The sequence below is a fragment of the Pseudonaja textilis genome, chromosome 15 (assembly GCF_049901715.1).
Source record: "Pseudonaja textilis isolate UNSWEBS1 chromosome 15, rPseTex1.2, whole genome shotgun sequence".
Classification (NCBI taxonomy): Eukaryota; Metazoa; Chordata; class Lepidosauria; order Squamata; family Elapidae; genus Pseudonaja; species Pseudonaja textilis.
The window spans coordinates 12,890,206-12,914,322 of record NC_142004.1 but is presented as its reverse complement, the minus strand read 5'-3'; the positions used below and the strand labels follow the sequence as shown (position 1 = coordinate 12,914,322).

General features: G+C 46.7%; 1 protein-coding gene across 2 annotated transcripts in view; it reads left to right on the top strand.

Moving 5' to 3' along the window:
* Nucleotides 1-1,442: 1,442 nt before the first annotated feature.
* Nucleotides 1,443-24,117, top strand: part of SCARF2 (scavenger receptor class F member 2) — an 82,780-nt gene continuing 60,105 nt past the window's right edge. The window contains exons 1-2 of one of the 2 annotated variants that reach the window (XM_026717069.2): nt 1,443-1,753; nt 22,411-22,469. In XM_026717069.2, coding sequence (XP_026572854.2) covers nt 1,443-1,753; nt 22,411-22,469 — 370 coding nt within the window. The remainder of the gene's footprint in view (nt 1,754-22,410; nt 22,470-24,117) is intronic. The other variant, XM_087913581.1, reaches the window with a different exon arrangement.

The following is a 24,117-nucleotide window of genomic DNA, read 5'->3' as shown; positions in this document are numbered from 1 at the left end:
AACTTTCTGGGCAGTTTGGTGAACTGGTTGTTGGAAGAACTATTAGGGCAGAGAACTAGTTGTTAAATTATTTGAATCCTACCCCTGGTTTTGGACCACAAGCCCTTCCTGCTCTTACACCAGAGAAATACCGGAAAGGGTTGGACAGAAGGGGCTTCTCATCACAGCAGGTCAAAAATTGTGATGTCCTTTACATCAAGCCGGGGACTTCAAGGAAGGTCCACGAAGGACAGAAAATGGCAAGGACAGAAAATGAAATGTCTTTGGAATCTTAGTAGCTTGACTTGGTAGTTGTGTTGTTGGTTTGAGCTTCCAGCTTGGCGATTTGGTTGCAAACTTTTCCTCCCCATTTGATTGAAGGTTGTCTCCTTGAATAGGGACGAAACAGTTGCAGCCAAATCACCAAGCTCGAAGCTCAAACCAACAACCATAAGGACAGAAGGGTTTGGCCCTGGCTTGTATCTGTTCTAGGATCCCGTTTGGTCTTTCAGCCAAAACGCTCCTCAGAGGATCAGCTGTCATTGCCTGTGACAAAAGCAACGTGGCTTCATTAGTCCAAAGCCTTGGAATTTCCAGGAAGTCTCTCTTCCAAGTGTTAGCCGGGCCCAACCCTGCTTAGCTTCCCAGACACACGAGCGGAGGGCCACCATCCTAGGTCAAGCTTTGGAGACAAAATCAGGGCCACCAGAAGCCAAACAGCTTAACGCAGGGGTCTCCAACCTTGGCAACTTGGAGGACTTCAACTCCCAGGATTCCCCAGCCAACCTTGGCAACTTTAAGCCTGGAGGACTTCTGGGAGTTGAAGTTCGCCCAGCTTAAAGTTGCTAAGGTTGGAGACCCCCGGTTTAAGGGACTCTCTGATTCTGCTTGAGTTCTGCTGAATTCTCGGGGCTTCCCTTTCTGCGAACCTCCCTCTTCCTAACCCAGGTTTAGTTTGAAGCCTTCAAACTACCGGTCATTCCCCGAGATCCGGCCACGGCTGCCGCCTCGTTCAAGGGAAATCTCACCATCTGCACCGGCCAGTCCCGGGCATCCAGTCCCAGCCACGCCCGCAGAAAGCCCCCGTCAAGGGGCTCCGTTCACACAAACCCCGCTTGGGCTGTCCAGGGCAAGCCTACCTGGGCAGGGCGAAGAAAGCGGCGGAGAGGGGCATCCCGGCGCCCGCTTCGAAGGGGAGCCGAGCTGCGGGGGCGAGAGGGACGGGGCTTCCTCCTCCCTGCCCGCCCGCCCGCCCGCCCGCCCGCCCGAGCGGGCTACTTGCGCGGTTCCAGCCCGGGAACCGACGCGCGTCCGCCATCCATCCGGAGCGCCTGGCGCTCGGGGCAGCGGGGCAGCGAGGCGGCGTTGGGCGGCCGCCCCGCCCGCTGCTGCTCCCGCCGCCGCCGCCGGGGGCGAGGGGCGAGGGGGCGGCGGCGGCTCTCGCGCGCCCGCTTCCGCCCAGGATGCTGGAGCAGCCAGGAGGAGGAGGAGGAGCCGCCGCCGCCGCCGCCGCCGTCGGGGAGGCGAGCTGCCCCAGGAGGGCCGGAGGAGGAGAGCGCAGCAGCTCCTCACGCATGGAGACGCCGCCGCCGCCGCCGCCGCCGCTGAGGGCCCGGCTCGCCGGCGGGGCAGCGGCTGCGGGGGACGGCCGGGCTCTGCTACCCTTCGCCCCGCCGCCGCCGCCGCTGCTGCTGCTGCTGCTGCTGCTCTCCGCGGGCGGCGGGGCTACGCAGGAGCTGAGTCCGCGCGGGAGGAACGTCTGTCCGGCGCCGGGGTAAGAAGAGGCAGAGGTGGGATGGGCGGCCGCGCTGGCTGGTCCTGGATGGCGGGCTGAGGAGGACCCTGAGGGGGGGACGGAGACGCTTCATCCCAGCCAGACCTGAGGCGAAACTCTCCCGCCTGCTGGGCCCGCCAACCGGAGCCCCGGGAACGCCGCCCCCGCTTCCCTCCGAGGCCGAGAAGCAGCCGGGGCTTTTCCAGCTGTGGGAGGCGGCATTCCCCGCCTAACTTCCCCCTCACACACACTCACACACACACACACGCGCGCCCGTCCGGGGCTGCGGAACCGGGTGGTCGGGGTGGGGCTGGGGGGAATGTCCAGCCACCCCGACGGGGGCCAGGCGGACGGGCAGGGAGGCCAGGCGGAGCCGGCGGAGGGTCCCCTCACGCGGGGTCCATCCCTCCCCCGCCGCTGACAGCTCCGGCGCTCCCTGCCCTCCCCCCGTGGCCCGAGCGCATTTTGACACCGCGACGCCGACGCCACCCCGGGCAAGTTGGGCTCCGGGCGCCTCTTCTCCGGAGGGACCCCGTTGGTCCGCCGGGGCTGAGGGGCCCTCCTGAGTCAGAGACCCGGTTGAGCAAGGCAGGAGCCCTGGCTGGGGGGCGGGGGGCGCCTCTTGGAGGGGGGCTAATTGCATCCCCTCTTAGAAGCCTCCGTTCAAATTCCGAGGGAAGGGTGCCAACTGCAACCCAGCCTCCCCTTCCACCACCCCCTCTCTCTCCCTTCCTGTCCCCCTCTCTTTCTCCCTCCCTCCCTCTCCCCTTTCTCTCCAGCAAAAGCACTTTCTGCAGCGCTAACCCACCCGTGCATCCCAGCTCAGAAAGCGGATTTCTGTCCCTTCCTCCTCTTTGCAACCCCCCCTCGCCCCCCATTGTTCACTGACAGCCATGTTGAGTGCAAGATTTCCAGAATGAAAAAAACCCACAGATAAAAGGCAGGCGCCGAGGTTTTTGGGGAGACCCAATAAGTTTCCCCCTTTTTTCCATGAGGTTCAAAGAACTAACACAAGCCCCCAACCCATCCCCTTCCAAGTGTAACCTAAAACCCAGTGGAAAGAGATGCTACATCTGTTTTTGATTTAAAGTCTTGCAAACAAGCTCTCTTCAGTGGAGGCCTTTTGCAGATTCTGCGGTGGAATTTCTGGCTGAGCTTCCTTTTCTCCCCCCCAAAGTTCTGTGGCCCACATTTTTCCTACCGAGACAATGTCTGTTTTGCAATGGAAGAAAGCCCGTGGAAAGGGAGAGGGTGCAATTTAGCTTTTTGTGGGCATTAGAGAATGTCCTTTCCCTGCAGATTATGTGTTCTTGTTGCAAATCAAATCTCCCAGAGTTTGACTGCAGACTTAGAGAAATGGGGGAATCACACAAATGGGGGGATGAGGAGTTTGCTTGCTTGCAACAGCAAAAGAAGCCAGCAGTGTCTGCAGCTGGACCCTTGATTGCTTGGAGCACATTTCTTAACTAATGGCATTTTATTTTAATTTCTTAAATATTAGCAAACTAGCTCCTTCAGAGGAGCACGTTCTGTTCCATTTCAACCATCTCCATAGGAAGAGAGCTGGCAACCTCCACAACTTTGGGGATGCAGCTCCTGTGTGTGTTTTCATTGATGTGTCAACTAGCCTTGACAAAGGAAAACGCAAACTTCTGTGAGGCTGTCCTGGCTTGGATGCCACCCAGGGTGCTTGTTTGTGGGCTGGGTTTGCACATTAGACTAACTGGAGAATTTACAGGTCAGCCTGTTGTGAGAATCCAGGCTTATAAGCATGAATCTGAGCCTTTCATGAGCCACACAAATCCATGTGATTCAGGGGTGAAGAATCAGGGCGTCCTTCCCCCAAAAAGCCCATGAAAAAGTAGTGGGGTACTAAATTTGTAAAGCAGTATTAATTACCATTTTATAAATTATTAGTAAGACCACATCTGAAATACTGCATTCAGTTTTGGTCACTATGTTGAGACTTGGAAAAAGTGCAAAGAGGAGCAACTAAGATGATTAAGGGCCTGGAGAGAATAAGAATAAGAATAAGAATAAGAATAGAAGCAGAATAGGAGCAGAATGGAATGGAATGGAATGGAATAGAATAGAATAGAATAGAATAGAATAGAATAGAATAGAATAGAATAGAATAGAATAGAATAGAATAGAATAAAAGCAGAATAGGAGCAGAATGGAATAGAATAGAATAGAATAGAATAGAATAGAATAGAATAGAATAGAATAGAATAGAAATGGAATGGAATGGAATGGAATGGAATGGAATGGAATGGAATGGAAAGGAATGGAATAGAATAGAATAGAATAGAATAGAATAGAATAGAATAGAATAGAATAGAATAGAATAGAATAGAATTCTTTATTGGGCAAGTGTGAGTGGACACGCAAGGAATTTGTCTTTGGTGCAAATGCTCTCAGGGTACATAAAAGGAAAGAGACATTCGTCAAGAGTCCAGAATCATCGGGTGCAACACTTAATCTTAGCCATCGGGTACAATAAAGTATACAGTATGAAGAACGGTTTCAGGAACTGGGCCTGGCTAGTCTAGAGAAAACAAGGACTAGGAGGCTCATGATAGCAGTCTTCCAGTATTTGAGGGGCTGCCCCAAAGAAGAGGGGGCCAAATTATTGTCCAAAGCATCAGCGGGGAGGACAAGGAACAAGGGATGGAAACTAATCCAGGAGAGAAACCAGCCGGAACTAAGGAGAAACTTCCTAACAGTGGGACAATCAACCAGTGGAACAGAAGTTGTGGGGGCTCCATCACGGGAGGTTTCTAAGAAGAGACCGGGCAGCCCCTTGTCTGGAATGGACTCGGGGCTCCTGCTACTAAGGAGAGTCAAATTAGTGTGGACCAAACTCCTGACTGGCCCTCGGTTACACCCGGTTGATCAGAACCCTCAAGACTAATAAGGCACCAGGTGCGGATAATGTCCTGCCAGAAATAATCAAAAAGAATGCCAGTTGGTGGGCTCCACTTTTAGCATCTCTGCTTACATTTATAGATAAAACGGGCCGAATGCCAAGAGATTGGGGACTAGCAATTATCATACCAATCTATAAAAAAGGCAATAGAAATGACCCAGGGAATTATAGACCTATTAGCCTTCTGAGTAAATTGTATGCCAAACACCTAAACTATAAACTTCAGGACTGGCTAATTTCCAGGGGGATAATTAAAGATGAGCAAGCTGGTTTTAGAGGAGGAAGATCTACGGTGGGTCACATCTTGGTACTTCACCATCTGGTTCAAAAATACATGAATACAAAAAAATCTTCTCTTTTTGTGGCCTTCCTTGATTTTAAGCAGGCCTTCGGTTCAACATCCAGGAACGCTCTCTGGGAGAAATTAAAATGTACTACCATCGATAAACGCCTCCTTTTCCTCATACAAAAATTGTATGCTAAGTCCACCTTGAAAGTGAGGTATAATCCTCAAGGGCCTTTAACCGGCCCAGTAAGGGTACAAAAGGGGGTACGGCAGGGTTGCATCCTATCCCCCTCCCCTTTTTAACTTGTACAATAACCCTCTGATCAACCTCTTACAGAACCCTGGTTTACATCCTCCAAACGTAGCACAACGTAAAATCCCAATTCTCCTGTATGCCAACGATACTGCTATAATCTCACAAACTCCAATAGGACTGAAGAGAGCAATTGTGGCAGCGCTTGAATTCGGTAAACAGAATAAGCTGGTCCTTCACTTTGATAAATCCGAAGTTTTAGTTTTTGCTAAAAGACCTGGACAATACTCCTAGAGAATAGAAGGGTATAGTTTAGAACAGATCAGGACATTCAGATATCTTGGGGTAGTTTTCCACTCACAAGGGACACGGAAGGCACATCTGGATCACACAGTGCAAGCAGCCTATAGGTCCTCAAATGCAATTAAACACTTTTTTTACACGGTAGAGGGCAATTAGTACCTGCGGCCTTGAAACGTTTTGAGGCTAAAACATTGGCACAAATTCTATATGGGGCACACACACAAAAAAAGACTTGCTAGAACCTATGCAAACCAAATTCCTGCGAGCCATCTTAGCTGCACCCAAAGGAACTCCAAGTGCCCAGGTAAGAATCGAGACAGGCATGCCTCAAATTCCGGTAAGAGCCTGGAAGATGATGATCATTCATTGGCTAAAAATGCATTTCTTCCCAGAGGGACTGACCCCTCTAGTATTGACTGATAACTACCCCTCCCCCCGGAAACAGGCAATAGACCACAAGCTGGTCTCTTATGGGCTCTCACCAGGATTCTTCAGATGTCCCCTGGCTTTGACCAGGCAAAGCAAGTAGTAATCTGCAGAATGAGGGGCAGGGAGTTCTGAGAAGAACTAAATAGGTTGACTTGCCACAGCAGGGAGAGAATTAAACAGGGAGTGTGGGAATCAGCAAGATATCTAAACGATCTGATCTTCCCAAAACAAAGAATAGCATTCTTCAGAGCCAGATTTAATATTCTCCCCTCAGCACTCCTTCAGGGCAGGTATAAGAAAACACCAAAAGCAGAACGGGTATGTATATGTGGTAAAGGAGAAGTTAAAGATATCTCACGTATTTTATTGTACTATACAGAGTATATAGGTCATTGTATATTCTCCCCTTACTAGAGAGATTGCCAGGGAGGGCAGCCAATTTTTATGTAGACTTTCTCCTCCAGGATTCAAACCCAGCTATTATGCATGCAGTGGCAAAATTCTGTGTTGCTGCAATGCCTACTAGAAAAAAAATGGTTATAGAATTATAGCTGTCAATTTGTGACAATTTTGGGAGACAGAACAAACTTTGGAAAATGATATTTACACACATACTTATTGACTCCCCACTCATATAAACCAGGGAGTGCCCCTAATTGTTTGAGAACATGTATTTTCTTAACAGATGTTTTTATCCACTATTAGTGTATTATAATGTGTCAGTATTTTTATGTATATTGTAAACAGTGATGTCTATTGCTGGTCTAAGACTGTAATGAAGTTATATTCATTCATTCATTCATTGGGTCTCTTGCTTGAGCAGGGGGTTGGACTAGAAGACCTCCAAGGTCCCTTCCAACCCTATTCCAATTGTGGCATCAGGTGGGCAGTCCCAGATATCATATTGCCTTTATCTACCCACCCACTCACCCACCCGTGTGATACTATGCAATAGCTTAAGTGTTTGGACGTTGCATTGTATCAGCACAACAGGTGTGCCTTGTTAGTTATAGAAGGCAACACTGGGAGCCTTTGCATTTGGCTTCCTGGGAAGGGAGCCCTGAAGACCTTCCCAGCCTGGAAGGGCCTCCTTACTCTATCCAGGCAGTGAAATGTGCAAAGGGCCAAGAGGCCTTCCAGAATCAAAGCCTTGGGACCCAGCCTTGCAGCAGCTGAGCTGGCTCTAAGTGCAGTTTGAAAGACTTTGTTTGGATACGCAACATGTCAGGCTCATTAACTGCTGTCCTTTCCAGCATCTCAGGTCTTCTGTTTGGTGGCAAGGTAAGCAGGCAGCCAAACCTGCCCCCACCCCCTCTTTTAGGTGCTGCTTACACTACACTCCCAGCCCTTCCACTTCCCCTAGATCAGAGCCTTCTCTGGAGCTGCTCCCGAAAGAACAAAAGCGTTACCACTAGCACTTAGACTTCTATACCATTCCACGGGGCTTTGGAGCATTCTCGGAGACAGCCTCTTGCCCCCAAAATCTGGGTCCTCATTTTATCAACCTCAGAAGGAGGGAAGGCTGAGTCTGCCTTGAACCGGTCAGGATCGAACTCCTGGCAGTGGGCAGAACTAGCCTGCAATACTGCATTCTAACCACTGCGCACCATGGATGGATGGATGGATGGATGGATGGATGGATGGATGGATGGATGGATGGGAGGGAGGGAAAGGAAGGAAAGAAGGAAGGAAGGAGGAAAGGGAGGGAGGGAGGGGAAAAGGAAGAGGAAAAGGAAGAGCAATAGCAACCATGCTTAGACTTATATACTGCTTCACAGGGCTTTACAGCCCTCTCTAAACAGTTTACAGAGTCCACATCTTGCCCCCAACCATCTGAGTCCTCATTTTACAAACCTAGGAAGGAATGAAGACTGATTCAACCTTCAGCCAGTCAGGATCGAACTCCTGACAGTGGGCAGAGTTTGCCTGCAATTCTGCATTCTAACCACTGTGCCATCTGGGTTTTCCCTGTTTTTTAAGATGGGTGCTTGCTAAGATTGTAGCCATCAGCTGGTTGGTGATTGATATGTGTTAAGAATTGTACTGCTTTCTCTTGTTTTCTGTTATCTGAGTTTTTGTTGTCCAATACATGAAACAGGTGAAGCTATCATAGTAGTAGTATGATGCACATCATATTTGCAAAATACTGGGATCTCCTTGTGGAACTCAGCTCCAAGAGGAGCTAGAAATTATTTAAAGAAACTAGCCCTTCGGGGTTAAAAGTAGAGATGTGGTTAATTCATGTAGGACACAATTTGAATTCAGGCAAGCAGCTCCAAGATTCTGTGCTAAGCAGCTACTTGTGGCTTTCCAATTCTGCTGTCCTAAAGATATTTTTTGTTTGTTTGTTTGGGTGCAGAAGAAAAGGGAGACCGCTGTTTTGTTCTGTTTTTTGTCAGCACCTTCAAGTTTGTTTTTCAAACATTCTCCACCTACCACCTTTTAGGCACTTTGCAAACTTCAGCTGCTTCGGGGACAGAAAATAAGGAAGCAAGTAACATCTCGTGGAGAGTCAAACTCATTGCCAGGATGATGCTTCCTCATATCCCCAAGGGTGGGGCTGTGTTAGTTCCTTTTCTTGCCTTTTTCTCCCCTCCCACGCTTTCAAAGAATCAGACTGACTGTGTTTCTCAATCTTGGCAGTTTTCAGATAGTCACTTCCCAGAATTCCCCAGCCAGCATTCTTGATAAGTTTCCCTCCAAGAGAGATCCAACCGAGAGCTAAGGAGAAATTTCCTGGTGGTGGAAACAATCAATCAGTGGAACAACAGGGCTTCCAAATGTTGTGGGAGCTCCGTCATTGGAGGTTTTCAAGAGGAGGCTGGACCATCATTTGTCTGAAATGGTATAAGGTTTCTGCTTGAGCAGGGGGCTGGACTAGAAGACCTCCAAGGTCCCTACTCTGATTGAATTGAGCTTCCGTGCAGCTGTCCCAAAGGTGCTTTTTCAGGAGGCAACTGGACTTCCTTGTTTTTCCTTTTGAAGACGTTTCGCCTCTCACCCAAGAAGCTTCTTCACCTCTGACCGGATAGTGGGGAATTGGAAAGATTTATATACCTTGCAGCCAGAACTGAAGAAGCTTCTTGGATGAGAAGTGAAATGTCTTCAAACGAAAAACCAAGAAACTCCAGTTGCCTCCTGAAAAATCACCTTTGGGACAACCATCACCTGGAGGACTGAGGATCTCTACAGACTTTTAACTGGAGAGGTAGGCACCAGGTTAGAAACCAGGAGATGGGGAGTCCTAGTCCCACCTTAGCCATGAAAGCCAGTTGGGTGACTATGGACCAATCACCAGTGAGTTCTAGTCCCACCTTAGCTATGAAAGCTGGTTGGATGACTTTGGGCCATTCACTGTCTCTCAGGCCATTCCCACATCACAGGGTTGTGGGAAAATAGGAGGAAGGGGTATTAGGCACGATCACCACTTTGAGTTATTTATAAAAGCCATAACACAGGATAAAAATAAATAAAATGAAAATAAATAAAAGTGTAGTTAAAAAAGCAAGTTACCTTGCCTTGACCCATTGCTTGTTCTTAAAGGTCTTGCCTAAATCTTTCTCACTATCCGATGCCTTGCAGATAAAACTTCTGTGTGATGCAAGGCAAGGCCCTTATTATTGTTGTTGTTTTATTGTTATTATTCATTAAACATGAACCTCAGTCAACTGAACATTTAAAAATGTATCACAAATACTGTTGACTGGCGCTAATGGTTGATACAGGTTGCTGCCAGCATCCTAGGTATCAACCAAGTACTTTCTTAAGATGTACGGTGTTCCGAGTAGCCCAGTTTTTTGCAGTTCCGCTGGTGTCATTGCAGGAAGCTGTAACTTCTTGATGTGTTTTATAAAATTCTTGGACATGGTACCAAGTGCCCCGATGACAATGAGTATCACTGTCACATGTTTCATCCATAACCGCGTAGTTTTGATGACCAGGTCGTGATATTTCGTGATTTTTTTTCCAGTTCTTTTTCTTCAACTCTGGTGTCTCCTGGTACCATGATATCAATAAATTGTACACTTTGGTTTTTGACAACTGTGATATGTGGCGTGTTGTGTTCCAAATGATGATCCATCTATATTCGAATTATTATTAGTAGTAGTTGTATTAATATTAGTATTAATGATTATTGATTATATGACCATCAAATTGGGGTTGATTCTTAGCCACAACATAAATTTCCACTATACAACATGTAATAACCTCAATTACTAAATGTAGGGAGAATCAGGACAAGTTCTCTCAATTTATTTTGTTTGTTTATTTGTCTTGTAAAGATCTTTTATGTGATGTGTTGTGTGTAGGTTTGTTTTTTTTTTTATCTGAGTTTAGGTAACTCCCTGCGGGAAAAAAGGCATAACAACTTGGCCATAATGATTTCTATCACTGTCAAAGGAGAGCCCCTCTCCAATAAATGCAAAAGAAATTTTTGGACACCTAAAGTAAGATTTAAAAAACAGAGACTGTTTGGCAGGGGAAGTTGCAATGCTGATTAGTATATGTTTGAATAAAAAAAAATACTCAAAACTATGGGAAGCCTCACCAGTTTCAGTCGCACTAACTTTAGCAGGATATCAGCAAAGTGTGATCCCATCTTAAAAGCTCTTAACAGAAGACAATTCTTCGAATCCAAGATAGAAAATGTATTGGTGAAAATACAATGTTTGGGAGGGCTCCTTAACATACTGCTATTTTCCAGGCCAGAGGTCTCCAAACTTGGCAACTTTAAGACTTGTGGACAGGGGTCTGGGAACCCCTGTTCCAGGTCGCTGAACTTAGCAAAGAAATTACTCAAAAGTAATCTTCTCTCAGAATCTTTAAAGGGCCCCTGCTCCCCCACAGAGGCCAATAGTGCAGAGACTGGCACAATATTTCCATTTTCTCCCGCATAGGAGCGGAAGTGCCACTCTTCCCTTTCTCTCTCCCAGGAAAACCCTCATGGGTGTCAGACAGGCGATGGCGGAAGGTCAGAATGGGGACAGAAGCTGGAGTTAGAGAGGCAGGTTCGGAAGCAGCTGTGCTGGCAGCCTCAGACACCTGCAGGCAGACGGGAGGTTGGAGAGGCCAGAGACAGGCCAGCCCAGGAAATCCAAGATGGCACATGTTTGAATTTTCTCCATAAAGGTCTTGTCCAGAAGCAGCCAGTTTTGGTCACCACATTACAGAAAAAGATGTGGAGACTTTAGAAAAAGTACAGAGAAGATGGTTAGGGGACTGGAGGCTAAAACATATGATGAACGGTTGCAGGAGTTGGGTACGGCTAGTCTAGAGAAGAGAAGGACAAGGGTGACCTGATAGAGGTCTTCCAATAGTTGAGGGGCTGCTACACAGTAGAGGGGTGTCAACTTATCTTCCAAAGCACCAGAAGGCAAGAGGAGAAACAGCGGATGGAAACTAATCCAGGAGAGAAGCAACCTGGAATTGAGGAGAACTTTCCTAACAGTGGGAACAATTAACCAACGGAACAGAAGTTGCCCTCAGAAAGTTGTGGGTGCTCCATCACTGGAGGTTTCTAAGAAGAGATTGGAGAGCCACCTGTCAGGAATGATACAGGGCCTTCTGCTTGAGCAAAGGGTTGGACTAGAAGATCTCCAAGATCCCTTCCAGCTCTATTCTGATTCAGAAGAAACCCTGCGTCTGGCCCAGGTTCCTCCTCTCCTCCTGGCGGAGACAATGGGGTTCCCATAAACAATGGGGAAGCACAAAGGGGCCGTGGGAGTTGATTGGCTGGAATGGTGAATCTCGAGGGGGGAGGGCCTTCCTTTGCCATTTGCTCACCTTCTGGATGATGAGCAGGTCTGCCTCCCACCGTTCCTGGTACCCAGCACCTTAAGCACCATTGCCAGAACCTCCATTGTGGCGTTGGGGGCATCAGCGTGCCCACAGACCCCTCCCATGGATGATTCCAGGGCCCCCCTGATTTTGTGCTGTTCCTGGCTGTCTGGATCGCATCGACAGCTGTGTGAGAAAATGCTTTGGGTGCCTGATTGTATCCACTGATCATTGCATTTCACTTAATTTTCTTCCATTGATCTTCTGTGCAACGTTCTTGTATTTTTAGTTTATTTTGGTTTTCATTGTTCTTTGTTGCTGTTTGTTGCAAAGAGCAAGTGAAATGAATGAAATTGCTAAGTGAAAACCCAGTTAAAAGGAAATCAAAGGAATAGGATGAGGAATCTTGAAGCTAGGCTTACGTCAGTTTGCCACAGCCATCTCCATCTCCCAATTTTGCCAGGGCCAACTTGCCATGCAGAACTTGGTGGGACAATTTGCCACAGGACAAGAGTTACACTAATATCAAAGAAATGGTGGAATAGAATCATTAAAGAAAGGATGCAAAAGGAGGGACAAAATGCAATGCGAATGACAAAAATTAAAATAATTTTTAATTTATTTTAAATAATTAAATTGAATTGGTACATTGTCCCAAAGCGAGTTGGCCATGGCAGGTTGGCTCCAGCAAGTTGTCCCGTTCGCAGTGATGGGATTCAAAAACTTTTTCACTACCAGTCCTATGGGCGTGGCTTGGTGGGTGTGGCTTGGTGGGCGTGGCAGGGGAAGGATACTGCAAAATCCCCCTTCCCTCCCCACCCCACTAGCCTGCTTCCCAGCTCCGTTCTCCTGGGCAGGGCAACCAAAGGAGACCCCGCCAATCAGCTGGGACTCGATGGGAGGCAGAGAAGAGATGGGGTTGGCTGGTTCTCCGAACTACTCAAAGTTTCCGCTACTGGTTCTCCAGAACTGATCAGAACTGGCTGAATCCCACCTCTGGCTTGAAGCTATTCGGGGGGGGGCTACTCCTAGGATTGTTCTCAAGCTCCTTGAGCCCCCCAGCTATCCATAAAGTGTCCATGAAGAATGGCGTGCTAAGCCACGATAGGAGGGACACCGGGCCCTCCCGCTCACTGCCCAGAGGTCAAGCCAGGCTCGGCTGCCACCCGGGCGCCCCGGCCATCCAAGGGTCAGGCTCAGCTGTGCTAAGAAATCAATCCATAGTCTTTGGGACAACAGGCTCAAAGATGGTTTCCCTCCCCTCCTGGTTCTTGGCAGTAGGTCAGCCTTCCCCAGTGGGATCCCCTCTGGGCATGGGGGGTGGCAGCCTCTATCATCCCCAGCCGGTGTGGTCTGCCCCTGCTGAACGGGGAGGAGGGAAAACTGTGTCCTGGCTCTCAGATTGGAGGAGACTCTTTGAACGGCCGCTGACGGTCGTCCGCTTCTATTTTGACTGTTTCTTTTATCAGCCTGAATATTTAACAGACATCCTTTGATGAGCCCTTCCTGGGGAAGTGCAGAAGCGGAATGGTGGAGCTCGATTAAGAACAGAGCTATTCGGAATCAAATAATAATAATAATAATACTACAAGATCCAAACCCCCAGCCTCCATTTTTAAAATTAAAAGGCTACACGGAATAGAGCGTCCTCATTCCATGCTCCCTTGCATGAAATTCCATGTCTCGCAACGGGGCATTTATGCTTATTGGCACATATTTCTTTTCATCTCGAGGCAGTCAAAGTAGCAGGTAGATGGAGAGAAAAGGAAGCCGGATCTCCAGATGTGAGGGAGGCTGGTCTGGAAAGAATCGCCTCTCCAAAGTCATTTAGTGCATCAACAGAGGGATAGAATCAGTGGTGGGACTCAAACATTTTTACTACTGGTTCTGTGGGCGTGGCTTGGTGGGCGTGGCAGGGGAAGGATGTACTGCAAAATCCCCCTTCCCTCCCCACCTCACTGACCTGCTTTCCAGCTCTGTTCTCCTGGGCAGGGCAACCAAAGGAGACCCAGCCGATCAGCTGGGACTCGATGGGAGGCAGAGAAGAGATGGGGTTGGCGGGCCAGTCAGAGGTGGGATTTGCCGGTTCTCCGAATGACTCAAAATTTCCACTACCGGTTCTCCAGAACTGGTCAGAACCGGCTGAATCCCACCTGTGGATAGAATCAAGATCACATGAAGTGTTAATACCACTTTATAAGGCCTTGGTGAGGTCACACTTGGAATACTGTATCCAGTTTTGGTTGCCACGATGTAAAAAGATGTTGAGATTCTGGAAAGAGTGCAGAGAAGAGCAAGAAAGATAATTAGGGGACTGGAGGCTCATACATACAAAGAATGGTTGCTAGAATTGGATATCTCTAGTTTGATGAAAAGAAGGACTAGGGGAGACATGGTAGCTGTCTTCCAGTATCTCAGGAGCTGCCCCAAAGAAGAAGAGGGGGTCAAGCTATTCTCCAAAACACCTGAGGGCAGGACAAGAAGCAATGGATGAAAACTAACCAAGGAGAGAAGGAACCTGGAAATAAGGAGAAATTTCCTGACAGATCAAATAATCAGTGGAACAACTTGCCTCCAGAAGTTGTGAATGCTCCAACACTGGAAGTTTTTAAGAAGAGATTGGACAACTATCTGTCTGAAGTGGTGTAGGGTGTCCTGCCAAGGGGGTTGGACTAGAAGACCTCCAAGGTCCCTTCCAACTCCATTATTCTATTCTATTCTGACACCAGGATATCACTCTAGACTTGCAGGTCATCCTCTAAACCAGCCTGGACTCTAACAGAGGAAGCAACCTCCTAAATGCTGGTTTTACAGTCCACAACTCATGACCCCCCTTGCATCTGAATTTTGATTGCTACGAAAGGCAATTGGGTGCAAGTCAAACCCAATTTGGCAACCTTTTTTGGCACGGTTGTTAAGCAATTCACTGCACTTCATTTTAGTTGTTAACGGATTCCTGCCCCCGCATCCATGGAATTTGCTTCTCAGAATCTGGCTGGGATAGTTGCAGGGGGCGACCACACGACCCTGGGATGCTGCAACCCATCCAGTAAATACATGCCAGTTTCCAAGCATACAAAATTTGATTATATGACATTGGGGAGAGGGGGGGAGGAGGGGAGGGGAGAGGAGAGGATAGAGTTGGAAGGGACCTTGGAGATCTTCAAGTCCAGCCCCCAGTTCAAGCAGTGGACCCTATCCCATTTCAGACAAGTGACCGTCCAGTCTCTTTTTAAAAACCTCCAGTGATGGAGCACCCACGATTTCTGGAGGCAGCTTCTGTTCCATTGGTGGATTGTTCTCACTGTCAGAAAATGTCTCCTTATTTCCAGGTTAAATCTCTCCTGGTTCAGTTTCCATCCATTATTCCTTCTCTAGCCTTCAGGTGCCTTGGAAAATAATTTGACCCCTTCCTCTCTGTGGCAGCCCCTCAAATATGGGAACATTACTATCATGTCTCCCCAGGTCCTTCTCTTCCCTAGACTAGCGAGGCCCACTTCCTGCAACTGTTCGTCGTATGCTTCAGCCTCCAATCCCCGCATCACCTTTGTTGCTCTTCTCTGCACTTTTTCCAGAGCCTTAACATCTTTTTTAGAGTGTGGGGACCAAAACTAGATGCAGTACTCTAGGCGTGGTCTTACTAAGGCTTTATAGAGTGATGTTAGATCCTCCATGGCTGAGTCCCTTAGATCAACAAGAGATGACTTAAAAGAAAGAGTCTTTTATTTTTATTTTTGTATGAATTCCATAAATAAATAGAAGCTCCAAAATCTTCCCCAACAGCTGCAGATTAAGTTCATTCTTTCAGTCACTTCCTGAAACTCCGGACAGATGGATTTCTCTGCTTGCTGTTGGGAAACTGGGGGTACTGTAGTATTATTAATAATCTCTGCCTGTCCTCCTGTCTGTGCAAAGCTAATTGAGGGAGAAGAGTTTGGGACTGTCAGCTGTTTTTAAAAGCAACTGCTTTCTCAATTCAAAGTTCAACATTTATTTTCAAGACCCCGCAGAAAGAATTTGCCTGCATTTTTCCCCAATCCATTTTTTTTACTATTTGGTCTGAGAGCCAAGACAGTTTGCTTTTAGAATCTCCTTCCAAGGGAAATCCATTTTGGCAGAGTGCAGTTTTTCTGCATCCATTTAAGTGGCAAAAGGTGGGTGTGAGTTTCCTTTCTTTCCTCCTGCATTGTCTCTCTATGCTCTGCAGCCTCCCTGGTCTCTCTCATTCCCCGTCATCATCCCAGAAGAACATGAATCCGTTGGAGTGCCTGGTTCAGAATGAGAAGCGCTAGACAGCCAGGGAGCTGCAAAATGAGGGGGAGAGAGAATAGAGTGTGAGTATAGAGTAGAATATGAGTAGAATAGTGTAGAGCAGAGCAGAGCAGAGCAGAGCAGAGCAGAGCAGAGCAGAGTAGAGTAGAGAATGAGAATAGAGTACAGTATGATAATAGAGCATGAGTATAGAATAGCAATAGAATGGAATGGAATGGAATGGAACAGAACAGAATAGAATCAGAAGAGGATAGGAATAGGAATAAACATCTAAATAGAATAGAGCACAATAGAACAGAACAGACTAGGACCTTGGAGGTATTCTCGTCCAGCCCTCTGCTCATGCAGCAGAATCTATACCATTCCAGACAAGTGGCTGTCCAGTCTCTTCTTAAAAACTTCCAGTGATGAAGCACCTACAACTTTTGAAGGCAACTTCTCTTCCACTGGTTAATTGTCCTCACTCTAGGAAGTTTCTCCTTAGTTCTAGGTTGCTTCTCTCCTTAATTAATTTCCACCCATCGATTCTTCTCCTGCCTTGTGGTGCTTTGGAGAATAAGTTGACTCCCCTCTTTTTTGTGGCAGCCCCTCAAATACTGGAAGAATTGCTGTCATTTCACCCCTAGTCCTTCTTTTCTTTAGAAAGAAGGCCAAACCTAGTTCCTGCATATGTTTTAGTCTCCAGGCCTTTAATTATCTTAGTTGCTGTTCTCTGCACTTTTTCCAAAGTCTCAACATCATTTTTTTTAAGGTGGTGACCAAAACTGGATGTGGTATTCCAGATGGGGCCTTACTAAGGCATTATAAAGCAATACTAATACTTCACGTTGATTTTGATTCTGTGCCTCTGTTTATGCAACCAAAGATTGTTTTAGCCTTTTTGGCGGCTGCTGCAATCAATCAAGATGCCCCCAGAAGCCCCTCCTCTGCTCCCTGCATTGATCAAGTTAGCTCAGAAATGCCTCTGAGTGCATTTAGAAATTTCCAGCAACCTGGGAATAAAATGATTGTACATCTATATACCTGTGTCTCCCAAGTGCTCTTCCATTCAGATATGAGTCAATTGCTTAGCTTTAGAACCAGGAGATAGCAAATATCCTTTCCAGTGTTTGGAGATTACGAGGATAGCACTTTGCTTTCTCTGTCTACGTTGATAAACAACTCATGACCACAACTGGGGCCAGAATTTCCACTGCTAAGGAAAGTGATTGGTGAGTCATGCTCTGTTTTGTGTATATAGAATGCAAAAAGCTGGAAGGGACCTTGGAGGTCTTCTAGTCCAGCCCCTTGCTCAAGCAGGAGAACCTATAAAATCTCAGACAAGTGACTGTCCAGTCTCCTCTTAAAAGCCTCCAGTGATGGAGCACCCATAATTTCTGGTGGCAAACTGGTTAATTGTTCCCACTGTTAAGGAAGTTTCTCCTTAATTCTAAGTTGCTTCTCTCTTTGATTAGTTTCCAACCATTATTTCTTGTCCTGCCTTCCGCTGTTTTGGAGAATAATTTGACCCCTTCTTTGTGACAGCCCCTCAAATACTGTAATACGATCATATCATCCCTAGTCCTTCTTTTCTCTAGACTAGCCAAACGCAAATCCTGCAGTTTATTTTCATACGTTTTAGTCTCCAGGCCTTGGATCATCTTAGTTGCTCTTCTCTGCCCTTTTCCCAAAGTCTCAACCTTTGTTGTTAAATGAATCACTGCAGCTAAGTGAGTCACCCAGTCATTAAGCAAACCGAGCTTCCTCCATTGAATTTGTGTGTCAGAAGTTAGCTGGGAAGCTCACAGATGTTGGTCATTTGAGCCAGGGATGCTGCAGCCACCATAAATAATATGCCGGTTGCCAAGGGGCCAAATTCTGATCACATGATTGTGGGGATGCTGCAACAGTCACAAGTCATAAGATCTATCATAAGTCACTCTTTTCAGTGCTGTTGTAACTCCAAGCAGTTGCCCATGAATGGTTGTTAAGTTGAAAATGATCTATCTTATCTTGCCTCTTGAAGATGTGAGTGTTCCATTACTGGAGATTCTCAGGAAAAGATTGGACAACCTTTTGTCTGGGATAGTATAAGAACTTTTGCCTTGGTAAGAAAATTGATAAGAAAAGTATGTATTTAACATTACATGGTTTAATAGCAGTGAGGATTATATTTGCACAATACTGGAAAAATGAAGATATACTGCGAGACAAAGAGATAGTCAAAAAGATATTAGATTGTGTAGAAATGAACAATAACACTGAAAATTAAACTGAAAGAAGATGCAGATTATTATCAAACATGGAATCTTATTTTACCAGTGGCTGGAAAAAAAGAGTTGGAGATTAAGAATGAATAGAAATAGAAATAGAAATAAAAATAGAATACTTTATTGGCCAAGTGTGATTGGACACACAAGGAATTTGCCTTGGTGTAAATACTCTCAGTATACATAAAGAAAAGGTACATTAATTAAGAATCAAGAATCATAACGTACAACACTTAATGATAGTCATAGGGTACAAACAACAATCAAATCATACTAGGAAACAGTCAATATAAATCGTAAGGATACAAGCAACAAAGTTACAGTCCTGCAATCACAAGTGGGAGGGGATGGGTGATAAGGAGTGATGGGAAGATTAACAGTAATAGTAGTGCAGACTTTGTAATAGTTGAACAGTGTTGAGGGAATTATTTGTTCAGCAGAGTGATGGCTTTTGGGGGAAAAAACTGTCCTTGTGTCTAGTTGTTCTGGTGTGCAGTGCTCCATAGCATCGTTTTGAGGGAAGGAGTTGAAACAGTTTATGTCGGGGATGTGAGGGGTCTGTAGATATTTTCACAGCCCTCTTTTTGACTCGTGCAGGATACAGGTCCTCAATTGAAGGCAGGTGGGCAGTAATTGTTTTTTGTGCAGTCCTAATTATCCTCTGAAGTCTCTGTCTGTCCTGTTGGGTTGCAGAGCCAAACCAGACAGTTATAGAGGTGCAGATGACAGACTCAACCATTCCTCTGTAGAACTGGATCAGCAGCTCCTTGGGCAGTTTGAGCTTTCTGGGTTGGCGCAAAAAGAACATTCTTTGTTGTGCTTTTTTGATGATGTTTTTGATGTTAGGTGTCCATTTTAGGTCATGTGATATAGTAGAACCTAGAAATTTGAAGGTCTCTAGTGTTGATACTGTGTTGTCTCGTATTTTAAGAGGTGGTAGTATGGGAGGGTTTCTTCTAAAGTCTTCCACCATTTCTACGGTTTTGAGTGTGTTCAGTTCCAGATTGTTCCTGTTACACCACGAGGCAAGTTGTATAACCTCCTGTCTGTATGCAGATTCATCGTTGTCTCGAATGAGACTAGTCACTTTTGTGTCATCAGCAATCTTCAGTATTTTAACAGATGGATCGTTTGAGATGCAGTCATTGATATATAGGGAGAAGTGGAGATAACACACGGCCTTGAGGAGGGGCCTGTGCTGATTGTACAGGTATCGGAGGTGATTCCGCCTAGCTTCACCTGCTGCTTTCTGTCTGTTAGGAAGCTTATGATCCATTTACAAGTGTGTTCAGGTACCACTAGTTGGTTTAATTTACTTAGAAGAGTGTCTGGAATGATGGTATTGAATGCTGAACTGAAGTCTACAAAGAGGACCCTTGCGTAGGTATTTGGAGATTCAAGGTGTTGTAGGATGTAATGTTATAATGATTATGCAATAGTTACCCAGACAACAGGATGTTCATTAAGCACTAAGAAATGTATTTAATAGAAAGCCAATTTTATTTTATTTTATTTAATTTTAAAAAGAACTTTTGCCTTGGGCAGGAGTTAGACTAGAAGATCGCCAAAGTCAATTCCCATCCTAGGATTCTACAACTTCATAGAATAGAATGGAAAGGAATGAAATAGAGTAGAATAGAAGGAGTAGAATAGAGGAGTAGAATAGAATAAGAATGGGATGGGATGGGATGGGATGGGACGGGACGGAACGGAACAGAACAGAATTCTTTATTTCTAGAAAAATTTGTCTTGGTGCAAATGCTCTCAGTGTACATAAAAGAAAAGATACATTTGTCAAGAATAATCAGGTACAACACTTAATAATAGTCATCGGGTACAATAAGCAATCAAATCATACTAGGAAACAGTCAATATAAATCGTAAGGATACAAGCGACAAAGTTGCAGTCATATAGTCACAAGTGGGAGGGGATGGGTGATAAGGAGTGATGAGAAAGTTAATAGTAATAGTAGTGCAGACTTTGTAAATAGTTGGACAGTGTTGAGGGAATTATTTGTTTAGCAGAGCGATGGCATTCAGGGGAAAAACACTGTTCTTGTTTCTAGTTGTTCTGGTGTGCAGTGCTCTATAGCGTCGTTTTGAGAGTAGGAGTTGAAACAATTTATGTCCAGGATGTGAGGGGTCTGTAAATATTTTCACAGCCCTCTTTTGACTCATGCAGTATACAGGTCCTCCATGGAAGGCAGGTTGGTAGCCATTGTTTTTTCTGCAGTCCTAATTACTCTCTGGAGTCTGTGTCTTTGCAGAGCCAAACCAGACAGTTATAGAGGGGCAGATGACAGACTCAATCCTTCCTCTGTAGAACTGGACCAGCAGCTCCTTGGGCAGTTTGAGCTTTCTGAGCCAGCACAGAATGTGTATTATCAAATTAGGGATGGGCAGCCATTGATGGCTGCAACTGATCATTCATGATTGAGATGGATATTTCTTCCAAAACATGGAGGCTGATTGGAAAGATGGTTTAATGATGAAGCAGAACCTCATGGGTGGTTCCGGGCAGCTGACCACATGGAGTTGAGAGTGAGAGTTATTTATACCTTCTCTGGGCTTTGCATGAGCTTCCTGTTCCTGTGCAAGGACATGTGTTCTATTGGCTGTTGTCAGACTCCCACGGGGCCATGTACAAATCCTAGGAGTTTGTCTGAGCTAAGCTTGGTTGAAGTTTGGCTGATGCAGTGAAGGGGTTTGTTGGGCTATTCCTATTGTGGCTGAGGGCTAATCCTACCTTTTTCAGACCTTGTTGCAGGGAATATTTGCCTATGAATAGAGTTATCTAGACCTCAATAAGCTCTTTATCTCTTAAGTCCTGACATCTGTTGAGGGCTATTAAGGAAGATGGGGGCTGCTTTCTAATAGCATGTTTCTCCATTTCTCACCCAAGGAAATACAATGTTCTGCCTTTTTATATTTCTCAAAACATTTCATTCTTCCAGGAGAGGGGTGGGTGCTAACTTTCTACATTTGAATGCAGTCATCAGGAAACTGGTGGAAAGGATTTGTGGTTGGAAGTTTTCTCCTGGTTTTAGTCATGTTGCTGTTGGTTTTATTTCATAACTGTGCTTTGCTTACTTTGGTATAAGCCAGGGGTCCCCAAACTTGGCAACTTTAAGACTTGTAGACTTCAACTCCCGTAATTCTGGGAGTTGAAGTCCACTCTGGTATAAGTGGTCCTTCTCATGTGTTTGTCATCTTCAGAGGGCTGAGACCCAAAGCAGAGATGAAGTTGCTCTCGGGGTTGCTAGGAAGATCACAACACAATGTTGTGGGATCTGTGTGGGGGACTCTGTAGCAATTGTCTGCTTACCTGTGATCTGAACATGTCAGTGAGAAAGTTCAGTATTCCCAGCTTCCTGTTGCTCCAAATCTTCTTTAGGATGTAAATCTACTATTTGGTGACTTTTGCGGCTAAGCTGAAAAAAATAATCTCTACTATTCATAGCAATAGCATTTAGACTTATATACCACTTTATAGTGCTTTACAGCCCGCTCTAGGTGGTTTACAGAGTAGGCTTATTGCCCCCAACCTCGGAAGGATGGAAAGCTGAGTCAACCATAAGCCAGTGGGGATCGAACTGCTCGCAGTGGGCAGAATTAGCCTGCAATACTGCATCCTAACTATTGTGTGAAGAAAGGAAGGAAGGAAGGAAGGAAGGAAAAAAGGAGAATAGCAACAGCAATAGGCCTTAGGCTTATATACCGCATCACAGTGTTTTACAGACCTCTCTAAGCGGTTTACAGAGTCAACACCCAACAATCTGGCTCCTCATTCTACCCACCTCGGAAGGATGGGAGGCTGAATCAACCTTGAGCCTGGCAGGACCTGAACTGCCCAATGGCAGGCAGCCGACAGTCAGCAGTACTGCACTCTAACCACTGCGCCACCGTGGCTTATTCATAGATCTGTTGCCATTCTTGTGGAGGGGGAAGTAAGGGCAAGGAGTGGGCTGTATTGGCCAGGCACACTAGTGCTGTGGACCTGGGTGCAGAGAAGGCGGCCGTGAAGGAGGCGAGGAAGAGGTTTACCTCTTGCAGCGTGGCCTTTCCGAGTCCCCAGGAGGCTTTGCATGTGTCCTTTAGCTTGACCTGGGATGTGAAGATCCTTGGTAATTTTCTAACTGACTTATGTCTCCTCTGCAGGTCCTCTGGATTTGTTTGCTGCCCAGGATGGAGACAGCAAGAGGAGGAGTGCCCCATAGGTAAGATCTCACCTGTTTCTTTTTTCAAGGCCAGTCAGCTCTGCACGAGCCTCCATGGAGTTTGGGGCAAGAGAGAGCGACCCTGCCTCTTCTATTTCCCCAGTGGGCCTTGGTGGGTATATAGCGGGCTGATGGGCAAATGTTGAACCTTGGGGCGGGTTGACTGTGAGGAAGGTCCCCTGGGGGAACGCTAATATTTCTGCTTCACTAACTGTTTCATCTACCTGGGAATGGAGCTGCAGAATGGGACAACTTGCTGCAGCCAACCTGCCACGGCCAATTCACCACAGGACAATTTAGCAATTCAACTTACTTATTTAAAATAAGCAAAAGAATACATTCATTTTTGTCATTCCCGTTTCATTCTGTCCCTCCTTTTTCTTCCTTTCTTTCATGATCCTATTCCACCATTTCTTTGATGTTGGTGTAACTCTTGTTCCACAGGGAGGGGTCCTACAGTGGGTTGGCCATGGCGGTTTGGCTGTGACGCGATGGCCGTAGTGAGTTGGCTGCAGCGCATTGTCTTAGACCCCCAGGGCTGACGTCTCTGCCTCAAGGAGTGAGCACAGCACCCTGTGTGGGTTTACTTGGCACAGTCAATCTGATTGCACTGAATTAACCCAATGTATACAAAACTGGCCAAATATATTGAGCAATGGGCTCAATTTGGTTCAGCTCGCCCAGCATGCTTGAACTGGTTACTGAGCCAACCGAGCTTTCAGATTCTCATGGTATGTTGAAGCACAAACTTACCTCATTGGCTGGCTTTGCATTAAAAACGTGGCCAGCCTGAAGAAACCCTGGCTTAGTGGTATCAGATTAGACACCACCACCACCACCCCAAAAAAAGCTTAATTTTTGCAGGCTTTTCTTGCTGCAGAATTTGCGTTGACCGCGAAGGCCCAGAGTCCGTCTGTGGCTTCCCGGCCAAGCTCCCTGAGCCTGGAACTCCAGCGCGATCCGAGCTCGGGGCTGCCTCGCTGCGTGCGCCTTTGTCTGCGGCCGGCCCGGCTGGAACTTGGCCTCCGGGGGTTCCGGTTCCAGTCTCTGGCAGGCAGAGGAGGGGCCGAAGAGGCAAGGCAAGCTGGGCGTTCTCGGGACTTGGAGTCCCAAGGCGCCGATGGGAAAAACTCGGAGAAGTTATTTTTAGACGCCTGGTCAATGTGCTGCTGTCCCAGCTGCTGGGGGGCCTCTTCCTTTCCTGCCCAGCCACATTTTGCAATGCGCTTGGTCTCCAGAGCTCGGGGGAGGGGAGGGAGGGGAGGTGGAAATGGCCAAGAGCAAAGCCGCAGAAGAATGCAGTGTGCAAATTCACTGGAGTGTGTGTGTGTGTGTGTGTGTGTGTGGGGGAGGGAGGAAATATCCAGCTTGGAAGCAGCTGGAGGTTTCTGCCTCTGTTCTAGGGAGCCAAGCCAGAGGTGAAGGTTTGGGAGGCTGGAGGTGGCGCCACTCGTGCACCCCTCTCCTCCTAGGATCCAAGGTTATCCAGCTCTTGTGTGTGTGTGTGTGTGTGTTTAATGGAAATACGTTTTGTGCCAGTTCAACCATCTAATCTGGGGGTGTCCAACTCCTGGCCCGCAGTGCTTAAATCTGGCCTCTGGGGCCAGCTTTGAAATGGCAGAAGACCTCTGGGCCCCTGGAAGCCAGA